Below are 17,488 nucleotides of genomic sequence, written 5' to 3' on the forward strand. Positions count from 1 at the left end.
CCAGCCGTGTAAGCCACGACTGAAGACAAGTGTCCACGCCTTTAGGTTTAGAACTGCAGCGTTAGAGACCTTCGACCCTTGGAAGTCACGCTGCAGACCAGGAGGCTACTGCCTGATAAAGGAAGCGACTTCCTGAGTGCATCTGGGCAGCTGCTGGCATAACTAGAAAAGCGACCCAGTCTTCTCACCAGCCCCACTTTTATTATTATGCTGTTTTACCTCTCTGCGTCTCTAGAATCATCGGCTGCCTAATGGTCTATCATGCTGCTGCCAGACTTTTGAGTGGCATTGTTTTTAAGTAGATGCGATGGATACAAAGTCTTTTTTAACGAGAGAAGCTTTAGGAATGTCCAGAGGGGAAATTGAGCAAAGCTCTTCCATTGAGAGGTGCCTCAGAGATCTCAGTTTCAGCACCTCGCGGGTCCTACGCCCTCCCGTTAAAAACAGCGGTAACGTCCTAATGCATTTGACAGCATAGGGGACATATGTGAGAATAGTGTCCTCCCACACGCGTGTGAGATCATACATGTCCCATCAGACAGATCGACCCTTATAACTTCCCGGGGCTTAGTGGGGGTAGCAAGGGGAGGTGGCAGAAAAGGAAAAGGAAAAGAAGGATATTCTCTAGAGGAAAGGACAACGGTCTTGTTCGCAGATTATTCTCAGCTTCTGTTATGGTGCTTGGTGGGGTGATATTCATTAATTATCTGAGTGAGTGAATGACCTTGATTGTCATCTGTATGAACGTGGAATTAACACGGACGCCAGGGTGGACTGAGCTCACTGGAATGATAACGGCAAGAGTCAGGACAGCTCTCTGCTGACTGAGTCACTGAAAAGATTTTCACACCTGTATGGGCGCAGCCTCGGTTTTAAAGTTGCCATCTTCAGGGGCGCCTGGGTGGCTTGGTCGGTTAAGCGTCTGACTTCGGCTCAGGTCACGATCTCAGGGTCCGTGAGTTCGAGCCCCGCGTCGGGCTCTGTGCTGACAGCTCAGAGCCTGGAGCCTGCTTCAGATTCTGTGTCTCCCTCTCTCTCTGCCCCTCCCCCGTTCATGCTCTGTCTCTCTCTGTCTCAAAAATAAACAAACGTTAAAAAAAATTAAAAAAAAAAAAAAGTTGCCATCTTCAGAAAACCAGACGTTCTTAGTGTGTTGAAGGTACTTACGTGCTACACAGTGTCGTACTGACCGTCGTTCACGTCATGATGGTTTTTCTACACAGCTTAGTAATTTTCCCATCGTTACTCTTTGCAGAGAAACAGGACTTCCTCAAAAATACCGTTTTTGGGTCTTTAACTGTCCCTATTTTGATTGAAATCATAGCAGAATACAATTCTAATGCAATTAGAAATGAGCATGTGGTTTTATAATAAAACGAATCTGTTTTGATTCCGTGTGCAAAGGGATCTGTGAAAATGAATAATAAAGAAAAAAGAATAGCCTAAGCTCTGGTAACTTAAAAGCAAAATTTCAAACCAGAAGAGTGTTTCCACTTGAAGTTCCGTGGTCATTTTAGACAATTTTGCATTTAACTTCAAGCTTTCAGTTGAAAAAGTTTAATACAAAGTATGTATAACTTATTAAACCTTATTTATTCTGCTGTTTGGTGTTGGAGAGCACAATTACATATGCTTTTTACTCAAGTAGGTGCAAATTGGGGGAAAAAAACCCAAGGCGGCATGTTTCAAATGAGTGAGTGAGTCAACGTTCTCATGTCCGATGTTAGCATATGTATTCTTAATATTTGTTCTCACGTTGGTTTATATAAGATATAACATTGATCGTCTTTTATTTTAGGAATTTGAAGACAATTTTGATGATGAGATCGATTTCACACCACCAGCAGAAGACACTCCGTCTGTTCAGTCCCCAGCAGAAGTTTTCACACTTTCAGTACCAAATATCTCACTACCAGCTCCGTCGCGGCTCCAGCCTTCCGTAGGTAAGGCCTTGCATCCGGCGTCATGTTTTCCAAATACTTGGGTCGCCTGTCTCGTCTGCTTGCTTCTTTCTTTTTCTGCTCTCTGGGGAAGCCGAATCGTATGTAGTGGTCGGGCCCACTGCATGCCTGCACAGGCTGAGTCCTTTCCTTCTGGACCCTAGATCTGGTGTAGGAATAAACTGGTCGCCTCCGATCACTGAGGTGGAACTCTCCCACGGAGCCCCTGGCCTTCCCTTGGGTCGAGAGGCTTCTCTGCTAGTTCTTGACGCAGCTTGCCTTGCTGAGTAGAATGCTGCCGTCTTTCCGGGGATGTCCTGTGTTTGGGGAGGAGGGGTTTATTTGGATATGCTAATTGGATTGGTTTTTCATCCTAAGATAGAGGTTTGGTTAGAGATCGATTGACTTCTTGTTGTAGAACAGAAATACTAGCAATTCAAGAGTCAGGGATTTCTGAGACCACTCGGGAGAGGCTCTTCTCTCTGTGAGGGGCCATTCCTGCCCCTCGTGGTGCTGCGCCCAGTGGTGTGGGCGTGGGGCCGTGCGCACCCCGCAGTGGATTGTGCTGCTGGAGGCATGCGTGACTGAAGGGAAAAGTCAGGTGAAACATGACACAGCTGGTGCATTTCATATGAAACATTTGTAAAGTTGGTAAATTTTAGTATTGGTGGTTTTTGCAACACTAAAAAGCTAACACGTAGTATCTACCTTCAATTTCTGTAAATAATAATACACTTGCTTTGACCAAAATAGTGAAATTTAAAAGTAAAATAGTAAAATTTAAAAGGATTGGGATATCCTGGGGATAACCTAAGTAACCTAAGTGCACGTATCCGCAAATGGAAAGATTTTCTCCTATCTTTGCTTACTCGATAATAGGCTTTCCTTTACACTTAAGGGAAGCCCTGAGAGAATTCTCTAGGGCCTTTACCATCCTGGAGTCTTAACACCCATGAATTGATTTCAAGTAATAGAATCTTAACTCAGATCAGTGTACATAGAAAGGGGATTCTTCGGACACTTGGAACCAGGCGATGGGGAAGGGTAGGGGTGAGGCTGACTGTGGAGACAACTGGCGCTGGGGACTTGGACGCCATCGCGCTTCTCGTCCATCTTTCATTTCTCTCCTCTGTGCCTGTCGGCTTAGATCCCACACACTGGCTTCTTTCGCCAGCTCGGAGCGTGGCTGCTGCCACTGCCGGGTTCGTGTCCTTGTGGCTTTACTACCAGAAGAAAGGAGCTTCCCTTTCCTCGGAAAACCCTCCGGAGAGGCATCCCGGTTGGCTTCCCCCAAGTCTGATGATGTTGACCCCTCTCTGTGGGCAAGAAGGCGCGGCAGAGAAGAGCCTCACGACTTCTGTCCGAGGCATAGTGGGGATGGACCAGAGCCCTGTAGTGAACACAGCGGAAATGGTAGTGACCTGTACAGCCATCCTCATTATGTTCATACACCTTTCTATGTTTCTGAAGCCCTCTATTCTAAATTCCTTCTTTTTTTTTTTTTTTAAGTTTATTTATTTTGAGAGAGTGAGAGAGACTGTGCAAACGGGGGAGGGGCAGAGAGAGACGGAGACCTAGAATCCCAAGCAGGCTCCACACTGTCAGCAGGAGCCTGATGTGGGGCTCGAACTCATGAACCGCGAGATCATGACCTGAGCCGAAATTAAGAGTTGAATGTTTTTTATTTTTTTTATTTTATTTTTTTTTAATGTTTATTTTTGAGACAGAGAGAGACAGAGCATGAGTGGGGGAGGGGCAGAAAGAGAGGGAGACACAGAATCGGAAGCAGGCTCCAGGCTCTGAGCCATCAGCCCAGAGCCTGACGCGGGGCTCAAACTCACGAACCGTGAGATCGTGACCTGAGCTGAAGTTGGACGCCCAACCGACTGAGCCACCCAGGTGCCCCAAGAGTTGAATGTTTTAATTGACTGAGTCGCCCAGGCACCCCTAAATTCCTTCTTAATAGGAAGAAATTACTTTTGATTTCTCTGCGTAGAGACTATTCTGCGTAGAATAGTCACAGAATATTTTTATGATCTTGGGATATAAGAGGCCTAGCCAAGCTTGGCACTAAATGCAGAAACCATAAAGGAAAATATTGACAAATTTGATTCATAAAATGGAATATTCTGTATGGTAAAAGACACCATAAACAAATTTGACAAAGTAGCCAGAATATTTGTAAGCTACAAAAAATGTCTAAAAAAACCCTGTTATATATTAGTATATATTAAGATTACAAACAAATGTATAAGGCGACGACTAACAGTTCAATAGGCAAAAATAAGTCAAGGATGTAAAAGAAAAAGTTCATGAAAAGAAATTTAAGTGGCCAATAAAAAAGGAATTTCACTATTAATTAAAGAAATACAAACTTAAAGTAGGATGATAACAGATTGGGGCGCCTGGGTGTCTCAGTTGGTTAAGCGTCCGACTCTGGCTCAGGTCATGATCTCTCATTTCGTGGGTTCCAGCCCCGCATCAGGCTCTGTGCCGACAGCTTGGAGCCTGGAGCCTGCAGCCTGCAGCCTGCTTCGGATTCTGTGTCTCCCTGTCTTTCTGCCCTTCCCCTGCTCCTGTTCGTGTGTTCTCGCTCTCGCTCTCTCTCTCTCTCTTGCTCTCTCTCAAAATAAATAAACATTAAAAAAAAAAAAAAGATAACAGTTCAACAAAGAGAAGAAAGGACACTGGGTGGTGACAGGGGAGGGATATGTGTGGGAAACAGGCACTTGGACACTCGCTGCTAGCTGGACTGTAAATTCATAGAGACATTCTTTCCGTAGGGTAGTCTGACAGTATGTATCCAAGTGTAGAATGTGTTTACACTTGATCCCGCAGTTCCAGTCTTAGTAGCTTTTTGAGGTCAGTAGGCAAGTAAGTATCTGCAAAGGAGTTTATTGCAGCATTGTTTGGCAGTGTAAGAGTGGAAACATTAAATGTTGGTATGGAACTCATTAAATGCTGGTAAGTCCATACGATGGAGTATTATGTAGTCCTATAAAAGGATGAAAGGTACTGGTGATGTATTAAGTGAAAAAAGTACACCGCATATTCAAAAGCAAGTCTGTTAGAAACTCTACCCTTTTTCCTTTTAAAATTTATTTTATTTTTGAATAGATAATATAGTGATACATTTGGTTCGAAAACCAAAATGTAAAAAGGTATATATAGTGAAAAGCCTCTAATCTTTGAACCTGACCTCAGCTTCTTCCCCCAGCTTCTGTACATAACGATTCTTCTTGGTTTCTTATACCTCTTTCCGGACTTTCTTGATGTAAACATTCCCATTTACCTGCTGCCCCCCCCCCCCCCACTTTTTTTTTTACTCATAGGTGGCATCATAAAATATGCCTCTTGCTTTTTTTTCCACTTAGACAAACCTTAGAGATATTTCCACTTGCATAAAAAGAGCTTATTTATTCCTGCTTACAAGTTTATACTATTGAGGGGTGCCTGGGAGGCTCAGTCCGTTAAGTGCCTGACTTCAGTTCAGATCATTGATCTCACGGTCTGTGAGTTCGAGCCCCGCAACAGGTTCTTTGCTGTCAGCACAGAGCCCCCTTCGGATTCGCTCTCCTCCTCTCTCTCTGCCCTTCCCCTGCTCGTTCTCTCTCTCTCTCAAAATAAATAAACTTAAAAAAAAGTCTGTACTATTGAAATTGTATGGACCAAGCACAGTTTATTTAACCAGTCTCCTAGTGATGGATAGTTCGGTTGTTTCTAATCTTATGCCATTAAAAACGAAGGTTTCACCTATGTTGGTCTGCACACTGATGTTGGGCTAGTGTATTTGTAGAATAAATTTTCAAAAGTGGCCGAAGAGTGCATGTGTTTGTAATTTTGAGAGCTGTTGCCAGCTCCCCCTCCACAAGGAGTTGTGCTCATTTATGTTCCTGCTTGTGGGTTTCACTTGGTCTATGCTGTTGCTGAAGCTCAGGTGGTATCAGTTCAAGTTAGATTGTTGTAAATTTAGGGTGAGAACTGTAATCTCCATGGTAACCACTAAGAAAATAACTAGTAAATATGGAAACAAAATGAAAAAATCAAAATGTATACCAAAAATTAAATATACACAAAAAAGAATTTTTTGATGTTTCCTGATTTTAATATAGCCAAATTTAACAGCCTTTTAAGCTGGAAATTTTGCAGTCTCTTTCTTTTTTTAACTTCTAAATTTTTTTTTTTTTTTTTTGAGTTAGAGCTTTTTATGTCTTAAGAAATCTTTTTCCATGCTGTGGTCAAAACGATACTTAACTACTTTTTTTTCCACAATGTTTTAAGGTTTTGCTTTGACAGTTAATTTAAATCCATAGCCCATCCTGAATTGATTTTTGGGTATGGTGTTAGGGAATCCATGAGGTGGTTTGTTTGTTTGTTTGTTTTTACAGATTACTGTGTTTTTCTCAGCTTCATTCGCTGAGCGGCTCTCCCGGCTCTCCCGTTCCTCCCCGCTTTTTAGTTCCATATGTGTATGGGTCTATTGTGGGCTTTCTGTTCTATTTCACTAATGTGTCTAGTACCACACTGTTGTAATTACAATAGCTTCATAATAAATGATGTGATTTGCACATTTTACTCCCTGTAGGTTTTTCACTCTTTCAATAATGTCCTTTGATACACAGAAGGTTTTAATTTTGATGGAAGTCCAGTTGATCTTTTTTTTTCTTTTGTTGCTTGTGCTTTTAGTGTCATCCTTAAGAAATCTTTGTCAAACTCAAGATCATGAAGATTTACACCAGTGTTATCTTCTATGACTTCTATAGTTTTAGCTTTGAAATTTGCATTAATATTTGCATATGGTGTGAGGTGAGTGAGGGTCCAGGTTCATTCTTTTGCAGGCGGACAGCTAGTTGCCCCAGCAGTAATTTTTTTTTTTTTTTAATTTTTTTTTTCAACGTTTATTTATTTTTGGGAGAGAGAAGGACAGAGCATGAACGGGGGAGGGGCAGAGAGAGAGAGGGAGATACAGAATCGGAAGCATGCTCCAGGCTGTGAGCCATCAGCCCAGAGCCTGACGCGGGGCTCGAACTCACGGACCACGAGATCGTGACCTGGCTGAAGTCGGACGCTTAACCGACTGCGCCACCCAGGCGCCCCAACCCAGCAGTAATTTTTGAAGAGACTTTTCTTCCCCCATTGAATTGTCTTGGGACCTTGTTGAAAGTCACTTTATCACATTTGTGTGGCTTTATCTGGGGACTCTTGATTAATCCCATCGGTCTATGGTCTAGTCTAGCCTTATGCCGGTACCACACTGTTTTGATTATTGTAGCTTTGCGGTAAGTTTTGGAATGGAGAAGTTTGTGAGTCTTCCAACTTTATTTTTGTTTTTCGGGATTGCTTTGGCTATTCAGAGTCCCTTGCAATTCCATATGAATTTTAGGATCAGTTCTTCCATTTCTGCAAAATAGACCATTGGGATTTGTATGTGCCTGTGTGTACCATTTCGATTCCCTTCTCATTCCCTTTTGTTTATATTTTGTAGATATTTTCTTGGGGATTACAGTTATCTTAAGTGTATAACAATTGTATTTCATCTGATACCAACTTAACTTCGATACCATATAAAAACTCTGCAACGCAGTCCCGTCATTTTATGTTATCACAAATTACATCTGCATACATTGTGTGTCCGCTAACATAGATTTATAATTTTTTATGTGTTCATCTTTTAAATCATGTAGGAAATACAAAGAGGCTATGTACACGAAAAATACAATAATGCTGGCTTTTATATTTACCAGTGATTTTTATTTGTTCTTATGTCTTCCAGTTACACTTTAGCGTCTTTTTGTTTTAGCCTGAAGGACTCCCTTTAACCTTCTTGTTCGGTATAGTGGCAGCAGTCTCCCTAAACTTGTGTTTATCTGGAGATGTCTCAATTTCTCCTTCATTTTGAAAGACCACTTTTCCAGGTGCAGAACTCTTGGTTAATGGTTTTTCTCCTTTGGCTCTTTATATGCGTCATCCCGCTGCCTTCTGGCCTCCATGGTTTCTGATAGAGAAACCATGATTCTCCAGATTCTCCATGATTCTGAGAAATCAGTTGTTAATCTTACTGAAGATCATTTGTATGTGATGAGTTGGTCCCTTTTGCTGCTTTCAAGGTTCTCTATCTTTGCATTTCACAGTTTGATTATGATGCATCTCAGTGTGGGTTTCCTTGAGTTTGTCTTAGTTGGACTTTGTTGAACTTGTTGGATGTGTAGATTCATGCCTTTTATCAGATTGGGACATTTTTAACCACCGCATCTTCAAATATCCTTTCTGACCCCTTCCCCCTCTTTTCCTGGGACTCTCGTTATGTGTGTGGATTGGTCCACTTGGTGGTGTCGCGTAAGTCCCCTTAGCCTTTGTTCATCGATACTTTTCTTCATTCTTTTTTCTTTCCACCTCTTAGCCTGGATAGTTTTATTTGAACTCTCTCTAAGTTCACTGATTCTTCTGTCTGCTAACATCTGTCGTGGAACCCCTCTAGTGAATTTTTTTGTTTCAGTTATTACACTTTTCAGCTCCAGATTTATATTTGGCTCCTTTTACTAATTTGTATCTCTGTTGATCTTCACTTACCAGAACATCGTTCTCCTGGTTTCCTTTAGTTCTTTGTCCATGATTTTCTTTAGCTCTTTGAGCATGTTTAAGACAATTGATTTAAAGTCTTGTCTAGTGGGGCGCCTGGGTGGCTCAGTCGGGTAAGCGGCCGACTTCAGCTCAGGTCATGATCTCGCGGTCCGTGGGTTCGAGCCCTGCGTCAGGCTCTGTGCTGACAGCTCGGAGCCTGGAGCCTGTTTCAGATTCTGTGTCTCCCTCTCCCTCTGACCCTCCCCCATTCATGCTCTGTCTCTCTCTGTCTCAAAAATAAATAAATGTTTTTAAAAAAAATAAAAAAATTAAAAAAAAAAATAAAGTCTTGTCTAGTAAGGCCACCATCTGTTTTCTCAGGGGCACTTTCTTTTACATTTCCTTTGTACATGTGGGTGGGCTATACTTTGTTTCTTTGCATGTTTTGTACTTTTCTTGTTGAAAATTGGACATGTTGAATGATATGAATGTGCACAGAAGAAGAAAGAAAAGAAAGGAAAAAAGTATTCTGTGGGTCTTTGCCGATTAGCTCTGTGTTGGGACACTCCTTACCCAGGCCACTTATAGCTCTGCTGGAGTCCTCACCTCCTGCCTTTGCGGGGCAGAGAGCCCAGCCAGAGGTGAAAGTTATATTCTTGTCAAGTCTTTTGTGGGCGTGCCCTTCCCTGAACGTGAAGGTGGCTCTCAAGCTTTCTTCATATGTTGCAATAGCTTTTCGAAGACCTCCCCCTCCCACCCCCCGCAAATCTCACTCCCCAGCTTTTCTGCTAAAGCTTTCAGTGTGTCTGTTGTTTGCCTCAGTTGTTATTTATTTATTTATTTATTTATTTATTTATTCATTTATTTATTCATTCATTCATTCATTCATTCATTTGCCCCAGGTGGAAGTGTCTTGTCCATTTGGCTTTCACTGTTTTTGAGGAACACTCCATCCTGATAGAGTTCTGAGTTTGTTAAACGGAGGGGAGCCTCTTGAGGCAGTCCTTGAGGGAAACCTCTGGTGAAAAGAAACACAGTGCCTGGGGGAATGATAAGGTCCACTGTGCTCTCACTGCAACATGTGTTGTCATTAAGACCGCTGTTGGGTGGGGTTCTGATAAATTAAAAGACACAAAGGAATTTTTCCCTGTTTCAGTGGCCTTTCTCCTGGTTTGATTTGGTTGCTATAAATCTTTGTCTTCCAGAATTCTGATAAAGTTGACATTTATGTTTTTTTTTTTTTCTTCTATTTAATTTTTTAATTTACATCCAGGTTAGTTAGCATATAGCGCATCAGTGATTTCAGGAGTAGATTCCTTAGTGCCCCTTACCCATTTAGCCCATTCCCCCTTCCACAACCCCTCCAGTAACCCTCAGTTTGTTCTCCATATTTATGAGTCTCTTCTGTTTTGTCCCCCTCCCTGTTTTTATATTATTTTTGTTTCCCTTCCCTTATGTTCATCCGTTTTGTCTCTTAAAGTCCTCATATGAATGAAGTCGTATGATTTTTGTCTTTCTCTGACTGATTTCACTTAGCATAATACCCTCTAGTTCCATGCACAGACACTGACGGTTTTTGACAAGATACTCACTTCTACCCTGGAACTAAGGCTAAGTAAAAGCCAGTGGAATGGTGATCAGTAGTTAGAGTAGAGTAGGTTAGATCAGAAAACACAGTGTCTGGGTGTGTGGGTGGCTCCATCGGTTAAGCATCCACTCTTGATTTCAGCTGAGGTCACGATCTTGTGGTTCGTGAGTTCAAACCCCACGTTGGGCTCTGCACTGACAGTGTGGAGCCTGCTTGGGATTCTCCCTCTCTCTGCCCCTCCTCTGCTCACGTGGATGTTCTCTCTCTCTCTCTCTCTTTCAAACAAACAAAAAAACAGTGCAAAGCATTTAAGAATCAGTAGGAAACTCATTCAAAAAAACATTGTCAGTCTTAAAACTTGAAACCATTTTGGCAGTATTGGTTTGAAAGTGATGATATATATATATATGTATATATGTATGTATGAATTTATATCTACCTTTATTTTCTACCTTTGTGCTGACAAGCTATAACTTTATGTTCATGTTTATACTTTAGATTTTGTATCTAATATTTATTGTATGTCAGTTAAATGTCCATATTTAGTTTTTATGTTCTTTTTCCTACAGAAGGTTTGAAGTCCCAAGTTGCCCGCCACAGTCTGAACTATATACAGGAAATTGGAAATGGCTGGTTTGGAAAGGTAAGATGTTCACATTTACTTTTTTTCCTTCCTAGTACTAGTGTTTAGAATTTGAAGCTAATTAAGAATTGTTGTGTGTGACATTCCACATTCTCTTTGGATGCTGTGGTACGGATTGATTCTCATTATGCCTGAACCCCCCCCCCCCCCCACAGAAAGAGGGGTTTTGGCGTTTCCAGGTGGATATGTTTTTCCAAGAAGGCCTTTTATTTACATAGCAGATGCTTTTCTAATTGTTGGTGCAAGAACACTAAACAAGGAAAAGAGACCGGAATTTTGGAGGCTTTTTATCCTCTTCAAGTTAAATTATTATTTATTTATTTATTATTTATTTTTATATTTTTATTATTTTTTTCATCTTCTCCCCTTCTCCCTCCCTCCCTTGTGATACTGAAACCACTTTAGAATTCTTGATGCATCGTAGTATTGTAATGAAAACCACGACAAAGAACTGTTCTCTCTTTCTCCTGGCCTGTCAAGGGACGAATGGTAACAGTGCTTTGTTGATCCTTTCACTATGGGGTGTTCAGAAGGAATAATTTTATTACAACGGCTAGTTCCGTGATGTAGCTAGCAGTCATTCTGCGTAAAAGGTTCCTAACTGAGCAGCGACTGCATCGTAAGCAGGGTGGTCAAGACAAGATGTATGTGCTCAGTGGTCAGCCGTGTTATGCACCTTGCTTTCCATTCAGAGTTGTTTGTCAGTCCTGTATCTTTGATGTCATGCAGCCTTTATTAGTCACTGAATCTTCTAAGCCATATAGCAAAACCTATTACATATCACATTGTTCTCAATGTGGAGGGTATAGCATGGGGGACGATGGGTGAAGTCCTGACCTGCGTGGAGTCTACGAATGTAGCAGCAAACGAGAGAACCCCTTGCCCCGACAAAGGCTAAATCTCTAGCTGCAGAGAGAGTGTGTGTGTGGGAAGATCAGACAGTAAACATTCAGGGGGAGGAGACGGGCCCAGAGGGGTGTGGGGGAGCCAGGTGACGGGAGACAGCATATGCATCCAGAGACTTTTACTCAGAGTGAAGTGGGAGAGGACGCGGGCGTCTGAGACCCGAGGGATGCAGTCTGGCTTCCCTTCACAAGGACCAGGCGGGCAATTATGTTGTGGAAGGCCAAGGGGAAAGCGGGGAGATTGCTTAGAAGGCTACTGCAGTCATACGGGCGAGGTGCAGGCAGGCTTGGATGATAGCACGGAGTGGTGACAAGTGGTGCGAGTCGAGATGGAGTTCGCGATAAGAGCATGCGGGACTGGGGACGGGTCAGATGTGGGGTCCGGAAGAGGGGGGTCAAGGATGGCTGCTGTGGCCTGGTTGGTGGGAAGCAGGGAATTGCTGTCAAGCGAAACGGAAAGATTAAGGAGAAGCAGGTGTGGAGGAGGAGGAGGTTGGGAGTTCGCTTTTGGGTAGGTTAGGTGTGCGATGGCTCGTGGGCATCCAGATGGAGAGAGGAGTAGCCAGTTGGAAATACACACCTAGAGTTCAAGGGCGAGGGTCCAGGCCAAAGATAGACATTTGGGAGAACTCAGTGTATAGCTGGAAGTCAAAGGTTAGAGGCCAGATGGAATCACCGAGACCCTGAATGTGGAGGAGAAGGGGAGGCAGGGGGACTGAGCCACGAGGGTCTGGTTGGGAGGGGTCAGCGCAGTCAGGGAGAGCTGGTGACGGAGACTGAGGTAATTGGCCACTGAGAAGGAGGGGGCGCAGGATAGCGGGGTGTTCTAAGTGTCGGCGAAGAAGGAGACCCAAGAAGATAAATGGTAGTGACTGCTGCTGGCAGACTGAAGACTGGGAAAAGTGGGACTCGGCCACGTGAGGTCTGTGGTATTGTCAAAAGAGGCTGTTCGGGGGTCACGTCCTCACATGTAGGCACAAGGGAGAAGGTGGAGACGGCTCGTGTAGACGACCCCATTGAGGAGTTTTACCATAAAGGGAGCAGAGACGTGGAGTATGAGCCGTTTGGGGCCGTCCCAGGGCCAAGGGAAGGTTGTTTTGGTTTGCTTTGCTTTTTTTAGGCTGTGTAGCTATTTTAGCCACTTTATGCAGTAGGGGAGGAAGTGATAATGCAGGAGAGAGCAAGGGGGGATGCTGTCAGAGTTCTCTTGAAACGGGAATAAAAGCAGCGTGTGGGTACAGGTGCTGGTATAAAATGGGGAAGTCCACTTCTGGTTACTTTATTCAATGAACAGAGGCCAGTTTGAAAGGGAGGAGTCAAAAGACACGTTGGGGGTTTGAACAGGAGGAGAGGGTGTGAGAGAGTCCTCCCGGGAAATCCATCCGGTAGGGAACGCAGCGGGAGGATGGGAATGCTGAGGACCCTCACAGATTGGAAACGAGGTCGGTCGCCGTGGTTGTGTGCGCGTGTTGTGTCTACGTTCGGTTGTTGCTGTAGGCAGGCAGTTGAGTGTTAGCAGCACCGGGGTCTGGCTGAGCTCCTAGGCCTCAGCAAGAGTGGTGAAGGGGGTGGCGGTAGTGGAGGATCATGGGCCCTAAGCTGCCAGGGAGGGGAGGGGGCCCTGTGGGAGGGCAGGTGGTAGAGGGCTGCTAGCGTGAAGGGATCTGGAGGCCAGGTTGCGCACTTCTTGGGTTAGACGGTTGAAGTGAGCTGGAAATCAGAGGACTGGTAGAGAAGGAGAAGTTAAAATTCAAGGTTGGGGGGCATCTGGGTGGCTTAGTCAATTGTGTCTGCCTTCAGCTCAAGTCATGACCTCACGGATCATGAGTTCAAGCCCCATGTTGGGCTCCGTGCTTACAGCATGGAGCCTGCTTTGGATCCTATGTCCCTCTCCCTCTCTGCCCCTCCCTCACTTGTGTTCGTTCTCTCGCTGTCCCTCTCTCTTTCTCTTTCTCTTTCTCTTTCTCTTTCTCTTTCTCTTTCTCTTTCTCTTTCTCTGTCTCTCTTTCTCTCAAAAATAAAAACATTTAAAATTCAGGGTTTGGGACATGATCCAATTATTAGCTAGGTCTAGACCTGTGGGAGTTTTTTGCCAAGATTGGGTCATAGAAAAGAGTATTGGAAGTGAGGTAGAAAACCTAAGAGGTCAAGATGTTGACTGAATTGTCCCTGCTGACATTCAAGACCAAGGATGATGGCAGCGGTGGTAGAGAGAGTGAGATTATCCTGATCTTTTCTGGAATTGATATCTGATCAGTGTTAGGCTTATGGTAGATGTGCAGGCTAGTTATTTGAAACCAGGAATATGACAAGGTTATCAGAATTTCTTGTCTGTTTCTTTTTCTGCCCTTACATTCTTTTATAAACACAATACATGCTGTTCACTTATTCTCAATTTCCAGGGCATTAAAGTTAATCTACTCGATAAAATATTAAAAACTATTTCAAAAAGAAGGCTTTTAGTTTTGGCCATTCTTGAATTAAATGAAAACTTTCACTTCCTCGTCATTTTCATCTTAAATATTGTATTTTTGGAACACCTCTGTATTGCCCAGTGTTGTATTTGGTATTTTGCTCGTCGTGTGCTCGTTTGCTCGTTTTCATTCATTTTGTATTGTGTTGCTATCAGTGGCATATTTTTTCCTTGTGTTTTTTTTTTTTTTAATTTTTTTTTTTAACGTTTATTCATTTTTGAGACAGAGAGAGACACAGCATGAACGGGGGAGGGGCAGAGAGAGAGGGAGACACAGAATCGGAAGCAGGCTCCAGGCTCTGAGCCATCAGCCCAGAGCCCGACGCGGGGCTCGAACTCACGGACCGCGAGATCGTGACCTGAGCTGAAGTCGGCCGCTTAACCGACTGAGCCACCCAGGCGCCCCTTTTCCTTGTGTTTTAACTGAGGTTTCGGTCTAAGATAAAGGTCTGGAATAATTGCGATGCCATAGATTTTTAAAGTCACAATGCTGTGATAATCTGTTTGTACGCTGCTGTCTGTCCCTTTACTTTCTCTTATGTGAAGGAGGCAAAATAACAAAACCCAGCTGAAGTGTTTTGAGAAGCATTTGAGTTCTGTTTGGATTGAACTTGTAAATAACTCTTCTGTGACGTCACCGGTAATATTTGTGAAAGTATAGTACATTTTTAAAATAAATAGAAAAGAAATGCGGATACATAGATGAATGCTGTCCATATCCAGTAAACCGTTTAAAACAAGGAAAATATTTTCATTTCACAAGCTCTTTCGGAGGTAGTATTTTCATAATAGAGGACCTTCTGATTGTTCCTTAATTTATTTTCCTGGATTCCATTTCCTGATGAATGAGACCTGCTTCTTTACCATTTCGATGGAAGTGAGATGAAAACCTGTTCTTTGTTTTAGGTCCTCCTTGGAGAGATTTACACAGGCACTAGTGTAGCGAGAGTAATAGTGAAGGAGTTAAAAGCGAGCGCGAGCCCAAAGGAACAAGATACTTTTTTGAAAAATGGCGAGCCTTACTAGTAAGTACCTTAAGATGTGTTTTGTAGACATAGTCCGGGGTCTGTTGAGGACCAGGTGTTTAAAATGACTTTGCAATGGATCGTATTTAAATCGTGATGAATGTTAAAATTTAGATTACTGTCTGAACAGGTGTACTCGTGTGCTCCCTGATGAATGACACGTGACTTTTCTTTTCCCCAGTGTTCTTCAGCATCCAAATATTCTTCAGTGTGTTGGACAATGTGTAGAAGCAATTCCCTATCTCCTGGTGTTTGAGTTCTGTGACTTGGTAAGTTTTTAGTGGAAATTCAAGGTCAAGCATTCAAAACGTGACACCCAAGTGTTTTTGACAGATAGAAATGCCGGATGAGGGACTGCTTTCACTTCTGTCCCCCGTTTTAAAAACTTTTACAGTGTGCTAAGTCATTACCTTTTGAAAACAGTCCTGACAGACACTTACGTCAGTGTTGTTTTTACACTCCATCCCTATGCTGAGCTGTTCACACGCATTTCATCTAATCATATTTGTCCACACTTTCTATATGATTAAAGTAAGGCTCACGGAGATTGAGAAAATGTTATTCATCAAGGATATGCCAGAGCCAGAGTTTGGATCTCCAGCATCCCCTTCCCGAGAGCTTGAGGTCTTGACCTCAGCTAGGCAGTTTGAAACACTTTTCCCCAATGAGGTAATCGTCGTACCTGTAGAGTACCCGTGACCTGTCATGCTTTTAAAATAGTGAATGTACGTGCCGTTTAGATTTTTAAATAGATGATTTTTTTAACCCAAAATTAATAGCCTCACTTCTTCGCATGACAGTATTACTGAGATTTATAAGTTGGAAAAACTGTGTTTGTGCAGTTTGTGCGTAAAAGCTGCACAAACACGGTTTTTGTGAATACTAATTTTTATGTGAAAAGTTCCTGTAAACATGTTTTTTTAAAAAACTGGGTTTTGATTGATTTCTTTGCATCGTCTCAGTTTTCAGAACATGAAAACATTAAGATCGTGCACGGAAAGGTGGGAGTACATCGAGATAAACCCCCAGTTCGTTCAGACAGTATTTTCAGCCGGCAAAATCAAAACGGGCAGTAACCATTGTGGACTTTTGTTCTAATTCCAGAGTGTGATGTGAATATTCCTCTTGTTGGCAGTGGTAGTTAATTACAAAGAAAAATTAATAAACTTGATATATTAGCTTTCATTGGATTATATCAGAGTAGCCCCCAGTCTCAGCGACTGCTGAGAGCAGAGTGGTTCTCACTGATCTTGTACGTCAGCTCTGTTCCAGGCTGTGTTCAGCTTCACTCTAGGATCAGTGTATTTTATATTCTCTGTAGGTGCTGGGAGGGGGAGGATGTATATTCTGGTACATTCTGTGCAAGTGTATCTGTATAGGTCTTCTGGGTCAAGCATATGAGGTGGTTCAAATCCCCTGCATCCTTCTGATTTGGGAGGGCATTGATAGAGGAGTCTGAGTCTGTTTTCTATCAGTTATTAAGAGGCACAGTAGAATCTGCTCTGATTATAGATTTTCCTTATAATTCTAGTTGTATTTGCTTTGAATGTTGTGTCAAGGATACAAATTTAGAATTGATGCAATGTCTTGTAATTTTAGGCTTTCATTATTATGAAGGGACTCTTCATAAGATTAAAAGCATTACTGAGGATTAAGTCTGTGCTTTACTGATATTAATATAGTTATCCCAGCCTTTTTTGGTTAGAATTTGCCTGGTTTGTCTAAGTCCTTTGGTTTACATCACCTGAAAATAGCTTATCGTTAAAATTTTGTTAATCTGTCAGTCTTGATCACTTACCATGGAACGTGTGGTCCGTTTATGTTTATTGCATTTATGAGATAGTTGGAATTTTTATGTACCTATTTTGTGTTATTTTTCCTACCTACTTGTTTCAATTTTTCTGTTTTGCTTTTCTGCTAGCCTTCTTTTGGATTCTTGGTGGGTTTTTTTTTGGGGGGTGGGGGTGGTGGTTGGTTCAGTTTTTTGCACCTACTAGTTTGGATTTTAGATACTGTTCTTAGTTTTTGGTACGATGACACTGGAAGTTACAATATGCGTATGTAATTTGACTAAGTCTAAAATTAATATTTTAACCCTCCCCCAAAGAAGCTGGGACCTCATAGAGCTTTCCCTACATGTGAGGAAAACTGAAATCCCATTTGCTTTTTTGTCCCAAGCCCACATTTTCTCCGAACATCAAGGGTGCTTCTTTGTTGAACACCTGCTATTGGCAGACGAAGTCCCACATGGATCCATGGATCCGGAGGGAGAGTTCGGTCACTGTCCTCTAGGCCTCCTTGGTAGTGATAGCAGACATGTGATCGTGGTTATTTAGCCCGATAAACCTTTGAA

The 17,488-nt window shown here is 42.7% G+C and overlaps 1 protein-coding gene across 2 annotated transcripts in view; it reads left to right on the forward strand.

Moving 5' to 3' along the window:
- The window catches only part of LMTK2 (lemur tyrosine kinase 2), an 82,703-nt gene that overhangs the window by 22,902 nt on the left and 42,313 nt on the right, over window positions 1-17,488 (forward strand). For both annotated transcript variants that reach the window (XM_045461913.1, XM_045461914.1), the window contains exons 3-6: window positions 1,799-1,943; window positions 10,659-10,732; window positions 15,017-15,135; window positions 15,317-15,404. In XM_045461913.1, the coding sequence (XP_045317869.1) occupies window positions 1,799-1,943; window positions 10,659-10,732; window positions 15,017-15,135; window positions 15,317-15,404 (426 nt within the window). The remainder of the gene's footprint in view (window positions 1-1,798; window positions 1,944-10,658; window positions 10,733-15,016; window positions 15,136-15,316; window positions 15,405-17,488) is intronic.

The sequence above is a fragment of the Leopardus geoffroyi genome, chromosome E3, assembly GCF_018350155.1.
Source record: "Leopardus geoffroyi isolate Oge1 chromosome E3, O.geoffroyi_Oge1_pat1.0, whole genome shotgun sequence".
Classification (NCBI taxonomy): domain Eukaryota; kingdom Metazoa; phylum Chordata; class Mammalia; order Carnivora; family Felidae; genus Leopardus; species Leopardus geoffroyi.